At 61.9% G+C, this 21,072-nt stretch overlaps 4 protein-coding genes across 5 annotated transcripts in view; 1 reads left to right on the plus strand and 3 right to left on the minus strand.

The window, feature by feature from the left end:
• ATF6 (activating transcription factor 6) overlaps nt 1-591 on the minus strand; it is a gene marked incomplete at both ends in the record, with an annotated part of 76,767 nt that extends 76,176 nt beyond the window's left edge. The window contains 2 exons of the mRNA XM_084266207.1: nt 349-425; nt 522-591. Of these exons, the coding sequence (XP_084122333.1) occupies nt 349-425; nt 522-591 (147 nt within the window). The remainder of the gene's footprint in view (nt 1-348; nt 426-521) is intronic.
• A 222-nt stretch (nt 592-813) lies between these two features.
• Nucleotides 814-10,011, minus strand: LOC311193207 (P-selectin-like). 2 transcript variants are annotated; one of them, XM_084265947.1, is made up of 18 exons: nt 9,939-10,011; nt 7,203-7,592; nt 7,006-7,113; nt 6,636-6,818; nt 5,195-5,380; nt 4,873-5,058; nt 4,569-4,754; nt 4,250-4,435; nt 3,930-4,115; nt 3,608-3,793; nt 3,289-3,474; nt 2,969-3,154; nt 2,658-2,843; nt 2,305-2,490; nt 2,026-2,145; nt 1,599-1,629; nt 1,331-1,386; nt 814-1,100 (listed from the first exon to the last, which is right to left on the minus strand). In XM_084265947.1, exons 1-17 carry the CDS (start codon nt 9,994-9,996, stop codon nt 1,332-1,334), a joined length of 2,805 nt encoding a protein of 934 aa, XP_084122073.1. In that variant the 5' UTR covers nt 9,997-10,011; the 3' UTR covers nt 814-1,100; nt 1,331. The 2 variants fall into 2 exon arrangements, with proteins under 2 accessions (XP_084122073.1, XP_084122074.1); XM_084265948.1 differs by lacking the exons at nt 2,658-2,843; nt 2,969-3,154; nt 3,289-3,474 and having other exon boundaries at nt 814-1,386.
• Nucleotides 10,012-15,715: 5,704 nt separating this feature from the next.
• Nucleotides 15,716-16,783, minus strand: LOC311193472 (1-phosphatidylinositol phosphodiesterase-like; the record flags this gene model as incomplete). The annotated part of the gene is made up of 1 exon (XM_084266302.1): nt 15,716-16,783. The coding sequence occupies one exon, from the start codon at nt 16,781-16,783 to the stop codon at nt 15,716-15,718; it is 1,068 nt and encodes a 355-aa protein (XP_084122428.1).
• Nucleotides 16,784-18,288: 1,505 nt separating this feature from the next.
• Nucleotides 18,289-20,636, plus strand: HTATIP2 (HIV-1 Tat interactive protein 2; the record flags this gene model as incomplete). Its single annotated transcript, XM_084265833.1, has 5 exons — nt 18,289-18,450; nt 18,540-18,647; nt 18,725-18,862; nt 19,520-19,581; nt 20,142-20,636. 5 exons carry the CDS (start codon nt 18,289-18,291, stop codon nt 20,365-20,367), a joined length of 696 nt encoding a protein of 231 aa, XP_084121959.1. The 3' UTR covers nt 20,368-20,636.
• Nucleotides 20,637-21,072: the final 436 nt, after the last annotated feature.

A 21,072-nucleotide genomic window follows, 5' to 3' on the forward strand; every position in this document is an offset into this window, starting at 1 on the left:
ACACTCCCACGCCTCTCCTCTCACCCGGCCCAGCACCGCATGCCCAGTCAGCGCCGCGTCACGGGGGAAGCTCACCTTCCTTCACCGGGCCAGCCGCAGCACCGCTCCTCCCGGACCCGGCGCCTCAAGCTTTCCCCTTACGCGCCCCCCGCTAGAACCGGCGTTGGCGCCTCTAGCCCCCTCGCTGCTGCTCACGCACCGACAGCCCCGCGCCTCAGCAGCCACCGCCGCGATAAACGGCCCGAGGCCTGTCAGCTGCCGCCCCGAACCCCCCGGGGACCCCCCAGCCGGGCCGCGGGGCCACGCCGCCGGCGAGGGGGGAGCCCCCCCCGCCCGCCCCGTACTCACGTCGCGCTCGTCCCTCGGGGCCCGCCGCGCCTCCGCGGCGCCCAGCAGCTCGCTCAGCTCCTCGCCCAGCACCGCCTCTGCGGAAGACACAACGGCCTCAGCGCCGGCCCGGCTCCGGCGGGGAGCTCCGCGCCGGCCCGGCGCCCCGCCCGGCCCCACAGCCCCACGCTCACCCCAGTCGAGACCGCTCCCCGGCGCCGACAGCAGCCCCGCCGGCTCCCACTCGGCCTCCGCCGCCGCCATCGCTTCCGCCTTCCTCCCGAAACACACGTCTCCTTCCGGGAAGAGCCCCGCCCCGCCTACGGCGGCCGCCGGCGGACAGGCAGCGGCCTCGCAAGGCGCACACGCGGGGCTCCGCTCTCAGGGGCGGGGCCGGGCCCGCCTGTCCCTCCCCGTCTCTGCCTTCTCCGTACCTCCCGCCCGCCCCTCCCCGGGTACGCGGAGGCGGCTGGTTCGACACAGGCGTCTTTATTCGGGCCCGAAGCACGGACGGGGGGAGCCGCGGGGGAAGGGGGGCCAAGGGCCCGAGGCAGGGAGGCAGCTCCGCGAGCGGCAGGGCCCGTTACCCCCCCGCCGCACCGAGCGGCGAGGGCGGCCCGGGGCTCTTCAGGCGTGGGGGGCACAGGCAGCTCCGCGCCGGGGGCCGCACACGCAGCAGCCTCCGGCCTGCGGCACGGAGTCCCCCTCGGCTCCCGCAGCAGCTCCTGGGCCCGCAGCACGGCGGCACACGGTGGGCTCGGGTCGCAGCCGGGCTGGAAGCACAGAAGAGCCAGAGCTGATGTTACTCCCCCCCTCCCCGGGTGCAGCGCAGGAAGCTGGGGGTGTCCGTCCTCCCCTTCCCCTCCTGAGGGCTGGGACCCCCCCGCAGAGGAGGTTGGCTGCCCGGCTGCGATGTCGGCGGGTGACCCCCAGCAGAAGCGCGGGGGATGTTGCCAGCGTGCCGTAGTGATGCGCAGGGCGGTGGGCATCCTGCTGCACTCACGTTACAGGGTGGCGTTGTATGCTGCATTGGTGAAGACGCCCGGTGATCCTAGGTCACTGGAAAACAGGCACAGGGGTGTCACCTCCGGGGGAGGGCAGGGGTTAGGACAGGGTTAGGGTTAGGGTTAGGGTTAGGGCCACCCCAAAGACGCTCCGTCTGGCTGGGATATAAACAGCCTCGCCCAGGCAGGTGTGGGTGGCAGCAGGGTGAGCACAGGGCTGCCACAGCCCCAGGACAGAGCCACCCTCCTGCAGAACACAGCTCTCACCTGGTGGGGTTCAGCAGCTTCTTCTTCTCCTCTGGTAACCGTCCACAGGGATAGAACAGATAGAAAAGAAAGAACCAGATCTGTTTAGTGAAGGGTTGAGAAACTGCCAGCAGCGGCATCTGAAGTTGAGCCGAGTTTGACAAGTGTGGGGCAGAGCGGGGAGGGGGAGCTGAAGCAGCTGCCGCCTTCCCCTCGGCAGTGAAGTTTTTCTGGCTCTGCCCTCCAAAGCTGGCTCCTGGCACTTTGAGCCCGACAAACTGCCAAGGAGGTGCTGCTGGACCTCAGTGACCCACAGCAAATAAGACAATGTGTATTGAGGCAATAACTCTGTTAAACTCTTCTGATCATCCTACCCTCCCCTGGGACTCTGACCACCTTGTCTGAGAGCCCCCAAAGCGGTGTTGTGCCGTGGGAGGCATTTCTGTACCTCTGTCACTGAGCCGCTTGATGAGGAGGGCGATGAGTGTCCCTGAGAGCACGATGCCAGCTACAGCCAGAGCCGTGCCGCTGCTGTAAGCCAGGACTTGCTTTAGGAAGGCGCTGTCCTCTGAAACAGATCCACAGACCCACATATTAGAGAGCTGTCAGAAGGACTTAACAGCACCCGAGCTGCTGGGGTGCCCCCCACCACATTTGAGACATGTTGCATCAAGCTGGACACCAAACCCCTCCCCACTGCTGGCACAGCAGGGGGGTCCCACCGTACCTGCACAGACAGGGGGCTGCCTGGTCCAGTTCCCCATGGCCGCACACCTGAGCACCTCAGCCCCCATCCGAACAAACCCCTCCTCGCAGGAAAAGGTGCAGGTGGAGTTGTAGGTGAAGTTCCCGTGCACGTGAGAGCAGCTCAGGTGGCCTCTGCTGGGGGGCTCCAGCACTGGGCAGCTGATAGCTGGAGAAAAGCAACAACAGGACACAGAGACAGTGATGGGATGGGGACATGGGGGCTGGGGAGCCAGGGTCTGAGCTGCCATGCACTGCGGGTGCTAAAAGGATGCCCCGGAACGCAGAGTGCTGTGACAAAGCACTTCCAGACACCTGCATGATCACGGGATCTACCTTTGCACTGTGGGGTGTCCCCAGTCCAGCTCCCCGTGGCTGTGCACTCGCGGCTCTCGGGCCCCATCAGCACAAACCCCGTCTGGCAGGAGAAGGCACATGTGGAGCCGAAGGTGAAGTCCCCGTGGAGGTGGGAGCAGAGAGCCTGGCCCATCTTGGGGTTGGCCAGTGCTGAGCATTTGATTGCTGCAAGGTTAAGGGGCCCATTTCAAATAGGAGCCTGGGACACTGCACTGGTGGGACAAAGACTGGGGAACATCCTAGTGTCACCCCAGGGCCAGTGAGACCCTGAGCTCCAGCAGCAGCTCTACCTTCACAGCGTGGAGTGTCCCCAGTCCAGGTCCCTGTGGCCGTGCACTCGCGGTTCTCTGACCCCATCAGCACAAACCCTGTCTGGCAGGAGAAGGCACATGTGGAGCCAAAGGTGAAGTCCCCATGGATGTGGGAGCAGTTCAGCTGTCCTCGGTCTGGAGCGCTGAGCGCTGGGCAGGTGATGGCTGCAGGATGAAGAGGCACACTTCAAGGAGGAGCATGGGGACTGCAAAGCTAAACTGCTGGGACCAATAAGCTTTGGTGACACTGTTATGTTCCCCAAGGCCAGTGACACCCTGAGCTCCAGCAGCAGCTCTACCTTCACAGCGTGGGGCATCCCCAGTCCAGGTCCCTGTGGCCGTGCACTCGCGGCTCTCTGACCCCATCAGTGCAAACCCCATCTGGCAGGAGAAGGCACATGTGGAGCCAAAGGTGAAGTCCCCATGGAGGTGGGAGCAGTTCAGCTGTCCTCGGTCTGGAGCACTGAGCGCCAGGCAGGTGATTGCTGTAGAGGTAGAGAGGCAGTCAAAGTGGGAGCCTGGGAACCTCAAGGCTACACTGCTGGGACTGAGAAGCTTTGGTGACACTATTGTGTTCCCAGAGGCCAGTGACACCCAGAGCTCCAGCAGCATCTCTACCTTTGCATTGTGGGGTATCCCCAGTCCAGGTCCCTGTGGCCGTGCACTCGCGGCTCTCTGACCCCATCAGTGCAAACCCCATCTGGCAGGAGAAGGCACATGTGGAGCCAAAGGTGAAGTCCCCATGGAGGTGGGAGCAGTTCAGCTGTCCCCAGTCTGGAACACTGAGCACTGGGCAGGTGATGGCTGCAGGGAGAGAGTTACACACTTCAAGGAGGAACCTGGGGACCACAAGACTAAACATTGGAACAAGAGGACCAATACACCCATGAATATCCTAGGGACAACCCAAGGGCTGTGACCCCTGCAGCAGCAGCTCTACCTTTGCATTGTGGGGTGTCCCCAGTCCAGCTCCCTGTGGCTGTGCACTCGCGTTTTTCTGGCCCGCTCAGTGCAAACCCCGTCTGGCAGGAGAAGGCACATGTGGAGCCAAAGGCAAAGTCCCCATGGAGGTGGGAGCAGTTCAGCTCTCCCCGCTCTGGAGCACTGAGCACTGGGCAGGTGATGACTGCAGGGAAAAGAGGCACACTTCAAGGAGGAGCCTGGGGACTGCGAGGCTAAACTGCTGGGATCAAGAGGCTGGGGAACATCCTAGTGTCACCCCAGGGCCAGTGAGACCCTGAGCTCCAGCAGCAGCTCTACCTTCACAGCGCGGGGCGTCCCCAGTCCAGGTCCCTGTGGCCGTGCACTCATGGTTCTCTGACCCCATCAGTGCAAACCCCATCTGGCAGGAGAAGGCACATGTGGAGCCAAAGGTGAAGTCCCCATGGAGGTGGGAGCAGTTCAGCTGTCCTTGGTCTGGAGCACTGAGCGCCGGGCAGGTGATTGCTGTAGAAGTAGAGATGCAGTCAAAGTGGGAGCCTGGGAACCTCAAGGCTACACTGCTGGGACTGAGAAGCTTTGGTGACACTATTATGTTCCCAGAGGCCAGTGAGACCCTGAGCTCCAGCAGCAGCTCTACCTTCACAGCGTGGGGTATCCCCAGTCCAGGTCCCTGTGGCCGTGCACTCGCGGTTCTCTGACCCCACCAGTGCAAACCCTGTCTGGCAGGAGAAGGCACATGTGGAGCCAAAGGTGAAGTCCCCATGGAGGTGGGAGCAGTTCAGCTGTCCCCAGTCTGGAGCACTGAGCACTCGGCAGGCAATTGCTACAGGAAGGGAGAGACAATTCAAGTAGAAACCTGGGGACCACAAGACTAAACTGCTGGGAACATCCTAGTGTCACCCCAAGGCCAGTGAGACCCTGAGCTCCAGCAGCAGCTCTACCTTCACAGCGTGGAGCGTCCCCACTCCAGGTCCCTGCGGCCGTGCACTCGCGGTTCTCTGACCCCATCAGTGCAAACCCCATCTGGCAGGAGAAGGCACATGTGGAGCCAAAGGTGAAGTCCCCATGGAGGTGGGAGCAGTTCACATGTCCCCAGTCTGGAGCACTGAGCGCTGGGCAGGTGGTGGCTGCAGGGAGAGAGTTACACACTTCAAGGAGGAGCCTGGGGACCACAAGACTAGATGTTGGAACAAGAGGACCAATACACCCAAGAACATCCTGGGGACAACCCAAGGGTTGTGACCCCTTCAGCAGCAGCTCTACCTTTGCATTGTGGGGCATCCCCAGTCCAGGTCCCTGTGGCCGTGCACTCGCGGTTCTGCGACCCGCTCAGTGCAAATCCCATCTGGCAGGAGAAGGCACATGTGGAGCCAAAGGTGAAGTCCCCATGGAGATGGGAGCAGTTCAGCTGTCCTCGGTCTGGAGCACTGAGCACTGGGCAGGTGATGGCTGCAATGGGAGAGGAGGTCTCAGAGACAGGCTAGACAAGGTTAAATCTAGGGCTTAGGGCTGAATTGCAAACAAGTAAAACTAAATCTGTGTTGATAACTGCTTTACCTTTCTCACCCAGACAAGTCTCACCTCTTCAAATATTGTAGTACAGTAGCTGGTACACTGATTTTTCTGCTGTATGAGTGATTTCCTGGGGGTAGGTGTGGGGCAGTTTCTGCTCTGCTAGAGCCCTGTCTATCCCCTGCCCTGGGAGGGGAACCAGTGGCGGGGGCGGGTGTCACAGCCAGAAGGACACCCAGATGGCTTCAGGGCTGCAGGGGACCAGGATGGGATGACTGCAATAGCGATGAGGCTGTGTGCCAGCCTCCCAGGCTGTGCCTGGTGTGCTTCACTGTGTGCCAGGGCAGCACCCAGCATTTGGTGGGGCAGGCAGCTCCACTGCAGGTCTGTTAGGGACCACTGCAGTTTAGTGCCAGGGGGACATCAAACACCACTGGCACCCAGCCCAGGTGAGACTGACCCCATCCCCTGCACCTTCTGCTTTCAGACTCGACAGCCAAACACTTTACTTGGTAGACTTTTCCTTTCATAGTCATCTGTCGTGGTTTTGCCTTTTTGAAAGCCCAAAAAAACCTAGCACCTCTCTGGGGCACCTGCCTGCAACTCCGCAAGCCACCGACAACAAACCTTCCCTGCCCTGCAGCACAACATACCACAGCTTTCTCTCCTTAGTGGCTTCCTGCCCTGCTCTGTCCCTCCCAGTGCATATCTAACCTCATCTCACCAGTCCTCATCCTGCTTGCGGCAGCCCAGCCCTGCCAGGATACACCCTTCCCCCAGCCACAGGACAGCAGCCCCCCTCTGCCCTTCCCTGAGGACCCCCAAGATGCTGGGCACCCTCCCAAGGTGGATCCGGGTGGGCTTAGGGAGGAGTGGACTGGAGCGATGGAGGTGCCAAGGTGCCATCCTGCACCTGCACCTGGTGCCAGCAGTGTGCTGACATCTGAGCATGATTCAGGACAGGGAGACAGCTGGAGGGAGCAGAGGGCTTATACAGGGCAACGGCCACTCTGCTCATTGCATCCTGACTGGGGAAACACTCCCTGCATGCAGCACCAGGAGCGGCTTCCCAAAAGGCAGGGGCACTGCAAGCCTGGCTCATAGCTCCCCTGAGCAATGCTGGGCGTGCAGGGCTGCCCTCCCAAGCATCAGCACCACATCCCTGAGACCCCCAGACCCTGGCAGGCCCTACCTGTACATGTGGGAGTGTCTGCTGACCACTGCTGGGAAGCCAGGCACCGCAGCGTGCCTGCACCTCGCCGCTCAAACCCCTCCGGGCACCCGAACACGCAGGTGGAGTTGTAGCTGAAGTCTCCGTACGGATGGCTGCAGTTCATGTGCACTCCCGTGGGCACCAACTCGGCACACTGCACAACTGGGAGAGACATGGCACCACTGGCCCATTAGGAGAGCAATGAGCTCGCCAGCTTTGCTGCCAGGCTCAGGCTCTCCAGAGGGGAGGGAGGAATGGGGAGGGAGGGAGGGAGGGATGGATGGATGGATGGATGGATGGATGGATGGATGGATGGATGGATGGATGGATGGATGGATGGATAGCTCACCGTCCTCACACTCGGGGCCGTGGAAGCCAGGGTAGCACTCGCAGCGGTAGCTCCCGATGGTCTCCACGCACTCACCACGCTGGCTGCACGGGAAGGGCTGGCAGGAGGCTGTGCACACAGAGGACAGTCATCAGGAGCCCCCGGCCACCCTGCCGAGGCCCCCGGCCACCCGATGCGCCCCTGGTCCCCCCGCTCACCCCGGTAGCACAGCGCCTTTTTCTTCCGGGTGCAGGGCTCGTCGTTCCACTTGCCCGACTCCTGCTGCCGCTTGATGTAGATCTCCACACAGTCCTGGTTGGAGCGGCGATTGTTGGGCTCCCCAACTGCCCAGTTCTCCGCCTCCTTCGTCAGCGCCTTCTTGGTGCCCACCCAGGTCCAGACGCCAGCCAGCTTGCGGATGCCGATCCAGTAGTAGCGCCCATGGAAGGGCAGGCTCTCATTGAGGAACTCGATCTCCCGCTTGTTCTGGATCGCCACCAGGTCGGTGAAGAAGGTCTGGCAGTAGTTCCTGGCCTGTTCCCACATGTAGTCCCCTTGGTCGCTGTAGTGGTACGTCCAGGCGCCCACCTCCACTCGCATCACTGTGCCTGCAAGAGAGGATCGACGCAGAAAGGATGGGTGCCAGGCTGAGGAGGGGGTCCTCTGGGACACCAGGGTGAGCAGGGGCTGGCGTCAGGGCCCAGAGATGCTGGAGACCAGCTGGGCAAGGGGAGAGGATGAAGGAGCATGCGTGGGTGAGAATGGGGCTCCAAGAGGGTTCATGGAGACCTGGGTGGATTGGGCATGGCAGAAGGAGCTGAAGTGTGACAGAGGGGATGCAGAAGGTAGGGAGAACGGGACGAAGACTGAGACAGAAACTGGCATGGTACAGGGTGGGCATGGTGCGGGTGGGAGAAGAGCCCCAAGAGGCGATGCCAACCCCTCCTGCAGCACAAGGGGCGCAAGCCCAGACCCCACAGCCCTTTGTGGGCTCCCCTGCCCACATAGTTTTCCTTAAGGGGAAAACACAACATCTAGATGGTTCCTTAAAGCATGTTTCCTTTCTCGAGCACAGAAGTGTGCTACTTCAGTTTTCTTGCTTTACACTTCTACACGAGAGTCAGCAAGGAGCACACCCCCCACCCCAAATGTGTTTGGATCCTGAGCTGCTCATCCGAGCCAGAGGCAATCTGTTGAGTCTTGTAACTCAGTATTGCAAAACAACCTCTTGCAAAAGTTCACATCCTGCTTATGCCCACCAGGCCAGGCAAAGGCAGACATCAACTGGAACCCACGCCCAAAAGCAAAGAGTGCTTTTCTGAAACCCTGCTCTTATTTACAGCATTTTGCACCACAGCTTGATGCAATCAAAGGGCTTTAGCCACAAAAAGAAGCTTCCTCCCTCCTCCCAGAAGCAGGTATCCCCACAGCTGCAGGAAGCGATATGGGCATTGTATGTCCATCTGTGCAGAGAGTGAGATGGGAATCAAAGTTGGCCTCAAACAACTGCCCCAGGGTGCTTGGTGTCTTAGAAGAGCATATCACACTGTGGTCACGCAAGGAAAGGTCTGGACATCCCAGATTAGATGCAAATCTAGGTTTTCCCAAGTCTAATTAAGGCTCTAGCTTGGTCAACAATTGTGCATTTTTTTTTAAGCAAAATTACCATCATTTGTCATTTTTCCTTGTGGAAGGGCAAACTATCCGTGCCATTCAACAAAACTCCAGCTGAGGAAAGCATGGCCTTCAACACATCCCTCCTTCTCGCCCCCTGGGAGCTCAGGGCTGCAGGACAGAAACTCAGGGCACCTCCTGGGAGCCTGCCCCATCCTCAGTTCCCAGCCCATCGCCCAGCCCCCGCTCCCTCCCAAGCACAGGCACCCTGCTACCCTCACACATCCCACTCCCAGGTTGAGACAGACCAAGAGAGACCAGCCTCCACATGCTCTCCTGTCTCTTTCCTCCAGCTCCACCAGTAACAACCACCCCATAGCACAGTCCACCCTGCTCCTTCCCCACAGCCTTACATTACCTCTCCCTGCCTCACCTGGAGCTGAAGCCCCAGGTGGGTGCTGTCTGCCTACAGTTTGACCCCCTCAGCTCTCCTGGCAGTCCCAGTATTTTTGTGTTCTGCTCAAAGCTAAATCTCACCCTCCCCCTGACACTACTGCATTTGCCTCTGTTCCTTAGCACAGCCACAGCAGGTCACAGAGGACCTCGTTGGCACTGGGACAGCCACCCAGAGAGTCTGTGGAGTCTCCTGCACTGGAGGTTCAAAACCCACCAGGATGTGGCTTGTGCAGCCTGTGTTAGGTGCTCCTGCTGTAGCAGGGGCTTCGACAAGGTGATGTCCAGAGATTCCTCCAACCCCGATGCTGTGGGAGTCTGTGAACCTGTGATCCCTGGGGACAGAGGGGGCACTGGCGGGCTTTGCTCTCTGTGTGAAGGAAACATCCCACAGACAGCAAAGCCAAACTGGTTTCTAGTCTGATTTCTGCTCCTGATGCCAATTAGCAGCTTTAACCCCACACGGTGCTGACCCAGCTGCGCTCCCAGCTCTTGGACCTGTGGGTGCTGTGGCTCTGTCCCGTCCCAGCCCTGCAGCACGTGCATGGGTGTAGGCAGCAGGTAGAACTGCCTCTCTCCTGTCCACGATACGCTGCACCGGCTGCCGTGCTGCATTTGGGGAACCAGGTGCCCCACGGGACCACACGTGTGGCCTGGCCCTCCCCAGGGGAGCTCAGTCCTGTGATGGTCTGGCTGGAGGGAGCTGGCCTGGGCAGATGCAGCCCCCTCCCAGCCCAGGAGGATCTGCCCCTGGTACCTGCAGCTGTGGGGGTGTGAGTGATGAGCCCCCAAAATAACATTGCTGCCCTTCTCCATCTTCCCGGACCCGCAGGCTCCTCAGCAGCAGGGTCACGCTGGGCTTACCAAGCAGGTGGCGAGCAGCTTACCCCATGCGATGGCAGCGATGCCCAGGTAGCAGATGCCCCGAGAGCCGAGAGCCCACATCCTCCCAGCAGACTGCGGTCCCACAGCAGTGCCCTGCGTGGAGGGAGGCATGAGCAGGCACATCCCACACAGCCCCCCACGCACCCACACCATTGCCAGGCAATCCAGGTAGCTACAAGGACACGGTGCTCATGCCAGTTTGCAGACAGGGACCTGTGGTGCCACTGGCCAGGTACGGTGCCGGGGCAGAAGGCACGTTGTGGGAGCTGTGCCTACCGTACCACTGGGCAGCAGCAGAGTTCAGTCCTGGGGACCTCCTAAGCCCAGGGCATGCCCTGTGCCCCCTACCCTTCCTCACCCACCCAGGGCTGGCATCAGCCTCTGCAGCAGCAGTGCCCCGTGCACCTGGCATGGACCTGCTGTCTCACGCAGGGTCTCTCCTGCGTCCGTCCCTGTCAGCCATACCGGTTTCTGGCAGCACCTCCCCTGCAGCCCTGCCCTCCCCTAACCCCCTTTTCCGGGCAGACCCAGGCTCATCCCCAAGGAACAGAGCGGGACCTACCATGTCAGCGCTGCAGACACCTTGCCCAGCTGCCGGCAGCACCAGGCGTGTCTGGCCCTCGGCAGGCAGCGCTGCTCGCACTTCCTCCAGCGCACAGCGCATTGCTCCCTGCCCTTGGCCTCTTCCCCTCCCACCCCAGCCCCGCTGCCAGCCTGCATCCTGCCCCACGCCCCCGCCTCCCCTGCCGCGGGGCTCTACCAGCCCAGAGACCCCATTCCCAGCCCAGGGCTGGAGCGGAGCAATGGGGTCAGCCCTGACCACAGCTCTGGTAGGACTCAGCTCTGCACCTACTCCATGGCTCAGGAGCTGGGTGCATCCCAACGCTGCTGTGGGAGCCTACCTGAGCTGGCATCACCTGAACCCTCCCCCCCCCCAGGGATGCAGAAGGAGGGGGGACATAGGAGGGGTCCAGCCCCAGCCTGTGGTACCCAGGGCACCGAAACCTCTCCAACCCACCATATCCATGTCGTGGTGCCCACGCTGGCCGTCGGAGAATGGAGGAGGGATGAGGTGTGACCAGCTCCCACATGGACTGAGCGGGAGTGTGGCCCCTGCGCTGGATGCTCTCCGTGCCCACCCGCTTTTTGCTCTGGCTGTGAATCTTCATATGCCGTTTTATAAACAGCAACTTGCACAATGTACTTTCCTGTCTTTGCCTTAAGCCCTTCAGAGAGTGGCCCAAGAACAGGGCAGAGGAACTTCCCATGAGTTGTTAATATCCTTTATGAACTTCCCCCGGTGCTTCGGGAACACACCTCATTGTGTGCACTACCCCTTGGATCATTCTTTAATCACCATAAACATCATAAATCTTTCCTTACCTTGTTCTGCTTCTGGGTAAAATTGCCTTGGCAGGGTTTTCTGCAGGGATTACTCTGCTCACTTCCAGCTAAAGCCGAAGCGAGAGCCACGCAGGTCACAGGCGTTTTCCAGTTCCAGAGAAACTGATGCTACTCCGGTGGGACTCATGCTAAGACAAAAGGAGGAACCCATCCCACAAAAGCCATAACTCACTACACGTCTTTTATTTGACAGTGTAAATGAAGCTCAGTTCCTGTCTCTGGATGTCTTCCTTGCGAAGTGTTTTACTGCAACCATCTATTTTTATGGAATTGCTCAGGATGAGCCTGTACATCCAGGAATTCAGGAGTGCTCTCCTTCTAGCAGCAAATGTGCAGAGAGGGCGCGACTGTGGCGAGGGAAGAAACGTCAGAGAATGTCTCCAGAAGCTGAGGGTCTTGTGGGAGCTGCCTCTTCCATGAGGTGGGAGTCAGAGGGGTGCTCAGGGGGTTCACAGCCCTGGGGGAGGGAGGCTGTGCCCCGCCTGTTTCACTTCTGCCCAGACCCGACACGGTAGAGCAGAGCAGTAGGAAAGAAGTATTCTCACCTTTATTTTTGTAACTAAAAATAGTTTCTGGTGTTGTTTCACAACAAGAAGCAAGGCGACTGCGACCCGGCCCGGAGGCTGCTGCTGCAAAGAGCAGAATGTGGCCAAGGTCAAAGCTGGTCAGGAGTACCTGGGCTCAGAGAGGGGGTCCCGCACGGCAGGAGCAGTACCGAGGGTTTGCAGGCAGTGGGAAAAGGTACACGCGGTGGGAGGGAGAGAAGACCTGAATCAGCTCTGCTAGGAGCTGGCTGGTCGCCAGGGCCCCTTTCACAGTTCAGGTGGTTTCCAAGGCCAGTTCCCTGGGAAGGGGTCAGGATGCTGCAGGGCATGTGCTCCTTGCGGGGCTCCTACTGCCCGATTTACCAAGAAAGGGCCCGTCCCTGCCTCAGGAGCTGAGCAGTGCAGGGTCACCATGGGATGGTGCATCCTGTTCCCAGCCACCTCTCCAAGGGCAGAGTGCAAGCTGCGAGCCAGGGCTTGGCTCTGCAGGGGCTCAAGGGAGATGGTACAACAGCATTTGTACCATCCTCACCATCCCTCCTCACCATCCCTCACCATCCCTCTGGGCCCTGCAGCGAGCTGGGGTCAGTGTGCCTCCTTCACTGTGCCCTGGTCCTCAGCCATACATTGAGGGGATGTTCTCTCCCAAGAGCCCTGCCACAGGCTGTATCTGTGGGGAAGGGGCATAGGTGCCCTGCTCCCACCTCCAAACCACTGCCAAGGGTGCTGTGCAGCTGGTGGGGTTGAGCAACCCACCTGCAGGATTTGACCACAGAGTTCACCAGGGGGAAGTGGCTCAGCCACTGCAGCCATCGCTGCCTGCCCAAGCTGATGCCTCTGCTCCCTCTCAGCATGCTCAGCCGTGACGCAGGCAGGGTGCCATGCACAGGGCATGGTGTGGTGCCTGCACAGGTATCCTGAGACCTCTGAGAGTGCCTGGGTGTGGATGGGACCTGTGGCACCAGGAGCTGTACATGCTGCATGGAGAGGTGGGCACTGGCAAAGGCAGGCAGATGCCCCAGGGCTTAACTTCTGAGGAGTGACCATTGCCCCACGGCCAAGACCAGGCTGTGCCCTGTGCTGTGTCCCCAGGGAGTGCTCAGGACCTGGGGGAGTAAGACCCTGGGGTTGGGGGGTGCAAGGGACACCCCCATCACCACCGAGCTGTGCACCCCTCCCCGTGCAGAGGCACACTCGTGTTGTTTTCAGCAGAGGCTCCCGGCACTCGGCAGCACAGCCCGTTCCCTCCCTTGTGCAATGTTCCCCAGCAAACCACAGAGGAACCAAGTCACCCTGACACAGCCCACCCGGCTTGGCTGCTCCTAGTGATACAGCAGGCACCTTTCTGGGGAGCCACCCTCACCCCTGCTGCTGGGGAGGGCTCAGCAGCCCACCGGAGGGAGGAGGCACCCCGTGGCACCCCCACAGGAGCATGCCGTGGCGCTGGGGGAGGACCCACTGCCCTGCTGGGGTGCATCCCCGCTCCCAACATCCCCCCGCTTCACCACAGGAACCAGGGCAGCTCTTCCTGGGTACTGCAGCACCCTGTTGAGTGGGGGCTTTGGAGGCACCTCCTGAGCACATGCAGGGGGGTGCCTCACCCCACCACAGGTCCCTAAGGTGGGGGTTTCACCCAAACAGTGTCCCTGAGCTGCAGGGTGCCTTTGGGCACATCTCCCAGCAGGATGCCAGACCTGTAACGGTGGGCAGCTGGACCCTCTTCTGACAGCCCCGGAGGAAAGCAGCACCAGGCAAAACCTTTCTCACAGTTTGGGAGTGTTTGGCCACAGGAAGATGTGTTATCCAAGTGCATCCTGGCTCTGAGCGGGGAGACGGTTGCAAGGATTAGCCAGGACCAGAAGGATGGGGATGCTTCCAAGGCAGCTCATGGGCTGTGGCACCCTGCAACCCCCACCTGCAGTGACCTTGCAACACCAGGGCAGCTCCAACTGCGGGGCACTTCAGGGAGTTTTGGGTAAATCACTCCTGCCCTCCAGCCAAGATCCCGCTGGGATGTAGGGCAGCTTCCTGCCTCTGTGTCACACTGGTGATGGAGACTCTATTCTCTAGGCACCAGTGTCAGCTGGGTCCTCCTGCCCATGCTCCCTGCCAGCTCCCTGGCGCCTGGCAGCAGCAAAACGTGCACAGCAGAGATAAGGGTTCACCAAACAGGATGCTGGGGGTGTAGATAACACCAAAGTCATCTCACTGCCTGGAAGTAAACAAGTGGCTCTGCCTGCCTGGGAAACCCCAGGCAGCATTTCTGCCTTGCCAGCAAGCCAGGGCATGCGCTGGGTACTGGCAGCTGGGATACAGCTCCAGGGATGTGCTGTATTCCGGGGCATCTCTGCAGCCAACCCCAGCCCTAAGCAAAGGCAGAACCACCCACCCTGCAGAGTCGCTCCTGAGAACTGTGCCTGCTCTGCCCGCACCTGCCCAGCTCCCCGTTGGCACCCCGCACCCGTGGAGGGCTGGGACGGGCCACCAACCTGCCTGGCCCTTCCTCGACAGCACCCATCCTCCCAGCACAGCAGCGATACCTACAGCCATCGTGCCCAGCGGCCCCCAGCGCTGGAGGCGTTGGCAGCAATTGAGCAGGTCGCCAGTATCCTGGACATCACCACTGCTTCTGTCCGATTTAATGCGGAGATGTCAATCTCCTGCCTCACAGAGCAAGCCCAGAGGCAGATTCCTCTGCCTGCCGTCTCCGTCACCCCTGCGCCCTACCGCCTGCCGCCCTGCCCCGCTCTCTGCAGGCTCCGTCCTCCGCGCAGGGCAGCGGATGAACACGCTCGGCACTCAGAGCCGTGTTCCCACCCAGAGCCAGCCCCATGGAGCAAACGCTTTCCTCTCCTCTGTCCGGGTAGTCCTGCAGCATCCCCTCCGGCAGGCGCGGAGCCCAGCTGTGCTCTCCCGAAGCAGAGGCATCCTGGGGGATGTTCTTCGCCTCTTGGCAGGCTGGGGCTGAGCTCTCCTCTCCTCTCGCCTCCCTGCTTCAGCGCAGCCAGCAGTTCGATGCTTTCTCCCCCAGGCTCTCGGCTGTCTTTCTGCTCCGAGGAGCCACTTGTGTTCTGCAACTTGCCACTCTATTGAACTTGCCGATTTATTTTCTGCAGGCGCTGGATTTTTCTTACATCCCAACCACTTTGCTACAGGCTGCCCCGTCCACGCTGCCAGTGCTGCTGTGAATTGCCAGGCTTTGCCCAGAGCAGCATCCCTGGGTGTGCAACCCCAGGTTGGGGGTAGCCCCAATCTGAAATGCCACTGCTGCGGCCATCCAGCTTGCCATGCACAGTGTCGGTGGCACCTCTGAAGCTGCCTCTCTCTGACAGTCCTGACTTTGGGGGCAAGCCCCTGCAAGAAAAAAGCAAAAGCTAAAATAAGGAGGGGAAGGATGTTCCTAACCATCTGTTGTCACCTTTGAAATTAATTCCTCCTCCTCTGACCTCCTGCCACTCTGCTTTAAGAGCAAGATGGCTACAAACACCAACTTAACTGGGGCTTCAGCAATGGGCAGTGGGGTACAGCTGAGCAGCAAAAGGAAGAGGTTGTTTCTGCTAGGAAATGGTAAGGCAGCATGGGGAGGGCTTTCCTAGCTTCCTTTTATTGACCCTTGAAAGGAAAAGGACTTTGCAGAGAGGCAAAGTCACCAGCCCAGGAAGAGGCAAGGCAGGACCCCCTCCCTCCACCCCAGCCCCGCTACTTCACTGGGGACTGAGCTGGCCCATCCCTGCGCCGGGACCATACCTGGCTCCTTGGGGGAGGGCAGCTGCCTGGGCTGCCCAGCTCCATCTGCGGCCACCAACCCTTCTCTGCTGCCTCCAGTGCTGTCACACCGTTGTCACGCGAAGGCTTCCTGGCACCCAGCGAGAGCTAGAAACCTGCTTCTGCGCTACAGGCGCTGACATCCTTTTGCAGAGGTGTGGGGCTGGGAGCAGTGTCCGTCCCGATGGACGCCGGTGCAGGCAGTGAGCGGAGCTGCGCCGGCTGCGGCGCCTGTCCCTTCTGCCACGGGGGTGCCACGAGGATGCGATGCGGGAGCCGGGGGCTGCGGTGATGCGTCTGCTGGCCCGCAGGGCATTGCTCTCCACAATGAGCTGGAGGAGCCCTGCGCCGGGGAAGTCCATGATGACCACCCCCCAGCGCACGGGCTTCCCCCTCTGGCATCGCAGGTGCTGGTAGCAGCGGGAGTTCACGAAGCGGGCCACCTCCTCGGGGCAGGTGAACAGCCCGTTGCCAGAGCAGAAGGTGAGGTGCATGGTGGCGGGGTCCCCGCTGGCCGCTCTGTCCAGGTGCCGCCGTGCCCGTGCCCACTTGCGCTCCAGCGAGAGCACGTTCCAGGCGTCACTGATGCTCAGCTGCTCATAGGGGATGCCCAGCACCGCCCGCGCCAGCGCCTCCAGCACCACGATCTTGCCCCGCACCTGGCCCAGCGTCGGCATCTCCTCCCGGCACCACACACGGCCCCGTCCCTCTTCCAGCAAGCAGCGGTGCAGCCGGGCGGTGAAGCTGGGCCGGGGGAAGATGGGCAGCTCCTCCTTGATGCGCATGAGCACGACCTCACTGGGGTGGGTGCGGAGGAAGCGCAGGGTGCGGCGCAGGACCCCTCGCAGGCTGGCCCGCTGGAAGGTGCAGAGGTGGTAGATGTGGAGCTCGCCCCGCGCCAGCTTGCAGCGCACGTCCAGGAAGCGGATGCCGGCTGCCAGCTGGGCCTCCAGGCCCCAGCTCTGGCACCGCAGGCGCCGGCCGCCAAACAGGCTGAGGGAGTCGTGGGTGCCGGGGATGGAGAGGCGGGAGAGGGGCAGGGCATCAGGGAGTCTCGCCATCCAGTCGGGGCAGCAGGCTGCTGGCTGGGGTGTGCAGTCGAATGCTGCGCTGCACCGGCACCGTGCCTCCATGCTGCTGGGAGAGCAGGCGTGACGGTGCCTGTCTGACCCCACGAAGCTCTGGTGTGGAGGAGAAGCAGCACCATGAGCATCAGGAGTGCTGCATGGCTCCCACGCATCCCAAAGCCATCTCTCCCCAGAGGTATCCCCACCAGCCCACGCACCCCTTAGCATTCCCTGTGCCCCATGCCCCATATACATTCCTGCCAATACCCCATGCTGTTGTACTGTACAGTTCCGTCCTGCTCCTGGCCCAAGCCATCCTGATGCCCCAAAACTGTCATATCCCCAGCTTCCCCCTCCAACACCCACCTGGGTTTGCTTGCAACAGCGAGGAGCAGCCCGCCGGACAGGGCACACAGCTGCAGGTGCCGGCGGCACACTGGCGGGCAGAGCGGGATGCTGGCCATTAACCCAGTGACGGTCATGACGCGCGTCCTGCCTCACACATGGCACGTGCGCTGGGGATTCATCCTCAGCCCTCAGCCAAGTAGAGTGCTTAGTGGATACACCAGGCTGGAAAATCACTTGGCTGATCCCAAAAGCAGCCATTCAAGCCTCTACACCTCCCTCCCCAGGAATCAGGACAAACGGGATCAGGGTGCCCCGGAGGCCCTTGACACAGCCCATGGGAGCGGCTGCACAGAGCCCCTGGGTGCCCACGCACCAGCTCCTGAGCCATGCCCCAGGTTGGCTCCTGGTGGGACCTGGCTTCTCCTGGGCGATGACCACTGTTGCCCCTGCTAGAGGGACAACGGCCAAGGCAGGGATGTGGAGCGGGGGGCTCAGCGCTCGCCAGCGTGTCCTGGGAGCCACCAGGCAGCGATCCCGCAGGAGGTGGGCTCCATCCCCTTGCTCTTTGGGCACCGGCTGCTGTTTCACCCCGGAGTCGCCGGGAGGCCGCTCCCGGGAACCGGGCTGCCGTCACCGCTGGCTGCGAGCCCCGCGGCCACGGCCGGCTCTGGAGCTGGTGCCCGGGGACTCACCTCCTGTCCGGGGGACACGGCTGAAGGGCACCCCAGCCGGCAGCGTGCGCCGAGTCCGGGATTTTTTTGGGGGGAGCCGCCCGGCAGGTCACAGACCCCTCGGAGCATCCCTCCCAGGGCACAGCCCCTCCGCCCGAGCAGGGGGGGCACTGATGTCCTCCGGGGACGCTGTCTGCCCTGGGCTCTGCCATCTCACGGACACCGGCCGGAGGGACGGGACGGGACGGGACGGGACGGGGAGCTCCAGCGCACTGCCGCCGGGAGCAGCGGCGGGGCCGAGGGGAGGGGTCCCTGGGGCAGCCCCCTGCTCAGGGGGGCGCAGAGACCCTGCAGCCTCCCCCGGCAACCTCTCCCGGCCCCTGACAAAGGTCTTAACGAGCAACTGCAGCGCGCTGCACTGCGGCTGGCGCCCCGCAGCCCCGGCGGTAAACACCGGGCGGGCGGGCGGTGGACGGCCCGCTGCCGGCGCAGCCGCTCGGCGCCCGGGCCCGCCCCAGCGCCGCGCCGCCTCCCGCCCGCCGCTCCCTCGGCATGGCGGCTACCACCGGCGGCGGGGCCTGTTTTGTGCTGGGCGCCTCGGGGGAGACGGGCCGGGTGCTGCTGCGGGAGCTGCTGGCCCGGCGGCTCTTCTCCAGGGTGACACTGATCGGGCGGCGCCGGCTGAGCCTGGACGAGGAGACCGAGGCGGCCGTGGTGCGCGGGGCCGGGGCAGCGGGGCCGGCGGAGCGGGGCTGGGGCGGGCCGGGGGAGCGGGGACGCGCTGACCCTCGGGCTCCCCGCAGGAGCAGGCGGTGGTGGACTTCGAGCGGCTGGGCGAGCACGCCGCCGCCTTCCAGGGACACGACGTGGGCTTCTGCTGCCTGGGCACCACTAGGGCCAAGGCCGGCGCGGTGAGTGGGGACCCCGGCGGGGCTGGGCTCTGCCCGCCCCTCCCCGCACCGCTCACCCTCCTCTCCCCCGCACCCAGGCCGGCTTTGTCCGTGTGGACCGGGACTATGTCGCGCAGGCGGCGGAGCTGGCGCGGGCCGGGGGCTGCAAACATTTTGTCCTGCAGTCCTCCCAGGGGGCAAACCAGCACAGCAGCTTCCTCTACCTGCGTGTGAAGGTGAGGGGGCAGCGGGGGGGCTCCTCCCGGGGTGTGCTCGGGAAGGCAGCGGGTGTCAAGAGATGCGGATGGCTTCAGGAGCCGTCCTGGCATTCGGGGGCAAGAGGGCAGGAGAGCCACGCGACTGGCTTTGGCCAAAGCAGCACAGCACCCACATGTGGTGGACCCCATCTTCCCGCTGGGGTCTCCAGTCCATCCCCCGCCCTCCAACCCCAGGCTGGGATGGCTTCAGAGCAAGGTGGGGCGGCTCAGGGCTGAGTCCATGACATATCCAGGGATGTAAAGCCCACAGCCTATTGCTAAAGTTTCCCCCGCCCCGTATGTTGTGTGCTGCAGCCCCCAACATCTGCTGGACTCGCTGCCTTGTGCAGGGATCCCCAGGCTGGACACTGTGAGCAGATGCTGTCTCCGGAGCATCCCGGTGCAGTTAGCGTGGCGGTTGGAAGGGTGCGCTGCTGACTAACGGTCGGCATGGCCACCGGGAACACTGGCCCCACGCCGCCTTCTCCTGCAGAGCCGCTCCCTGCCCAGGTGGCGCCCGGGCTGTATCTGTCGGTGCTCAGAGCTCCGCAACTCGTCCTGCCGGCTCACGGGGTGGCAGGGATGGGGCTTGCAGTGCTGCTTGTCTCCTTTCATCCTGCCCAACTGCTCTCACAGGGAGAAGTGGAGAACCTGGTCCAGGCAGTTGGCTTTGATCGCTGTACCATCCTCCGGCCGGCGTGAGTAGTAAGGTGGTGGAGGGAGGGCACAGGCTGGGAGATGGACGAAGAGAGGATGCAGAAGGGGAGGGCTGGGGAGGGAAGGGGAGAAAGCCACTGGCTGCAGATGCAGCTCCTGGGTAAGCATGTTGTTTCCCAGTGACATAGGGAGCACACACAGCAGTTTCCCACGGCCTGTCCCAACAATAGCATCACGTGCCACGCAGGGAGAAGAGACTTGCATTGAAAGTAGAGGTTGGGGGGCCATAGGTCAAAGCTTATCTCTGCTCAGACCTTGATCTTATGTGGGGTGGAGGCAGATGCTCACCTGTATCCTTTTAGCTTTACTGTGCTTTTGCTGCCTGTGAGAACAGGCAGCCCAGTTTTGGCAGCACTGGGAAGAAAGTTAACTGCCCCAGGGCTCTTGCTCAGTCACATTTTGGGACACTGCCGAAGCCCCAGGTCCCCCATGTGGGTTTAATAAGCTGGGCTGGGCCCCTGGCACAGCTGGAGACCCCAGTCTCCAGCTTCTCCCTCAGGGATGGTTTCAGCCTGACCCACCTTTCCTCCTCGTTCTGCAGGGTGCTGCTGTGCAGGCGCCAAGAGTCACGCCCCGCGGAGTGGATAGCCCAGAAGTTTCTGGGCATCGTGGCGTGGGGCTTCCCCACTGCTTACTCAGTGCCTGTGGAAACGGTGGCCAGGGCTATGGTGGCCATCGTGCTGCAGCCGGGTGAGAGGAAGGTGGAGGTGCTGGAGAATGGGGCCATCCACAAGCTCGGAAAGGCAGTTCCGCAGCAGGGCACGTAGGGCAAAAGGGACGGGCAGGAAAGAGCTTGGTTCACCCTTTAGGTGCTCTTCTGGGCCAAGAATAAATGCATGCATTGGAGAGGAGGGGCTACTTGCATGGCTGATGTGGTGCTGGAGGTGTGCTTCTTCGCCTGGCAGCTGATTCTGTCAAGCGATCAACAACGCAGGTGCTGGGTGGTGAGTGGGGACGAGCAGTGTGCTCTGGAGCCAGCACGTGAATCTGGGTGGTTTCTTGAATTTGGGCCTTAAATAAAACCTTGTGACTGGTCCGTGTTTTGTCAGTTTGTTTGTCTCCTGCACATTGCCGGCCCAGCCCCATCTGACCACAGACAGCGCCTTCTGGTCACACTTGAAGGAACACCATTGGGCAAGCAGCCATGTTGCAGGCAGCCCCAGCAAGGCAGCTGAGGCAGCTGCCCATGCTGAGGCTGCAGCCCGCACAGTGACACCAGTGCCACTTGGATGGCGGAGCTCCTGGAAGCTCCTGACGTGCCGGGATGCTGGCTGTGCCGGCAGCAGGTCTCTGTGGGCAACGTAGCACACATCCTTACCCATCTGCTTGGGCTGCAGAAGGGTGCTGCTGATCCAGGCTGTCACTGTAGCACCTGTAGTAGCATAAACAGCACGCAGATCATAGAATCATAGAATTGTAGGGGTTGGAAGGGACCTCGAGAGACCATCGGGTCCAACCCCCCTGCCAAAGCA

Source organism: Gallinula chloropus (assembly GCF_964237585.1).
Source record: "Gallinula chloropus genome assembly, chromosome: 6".
NCBI lineage: Eukaryota > Metazoa > Chordata > Aves > Gruiformes > Rallidae > Gallinula > Gallinula chloropus.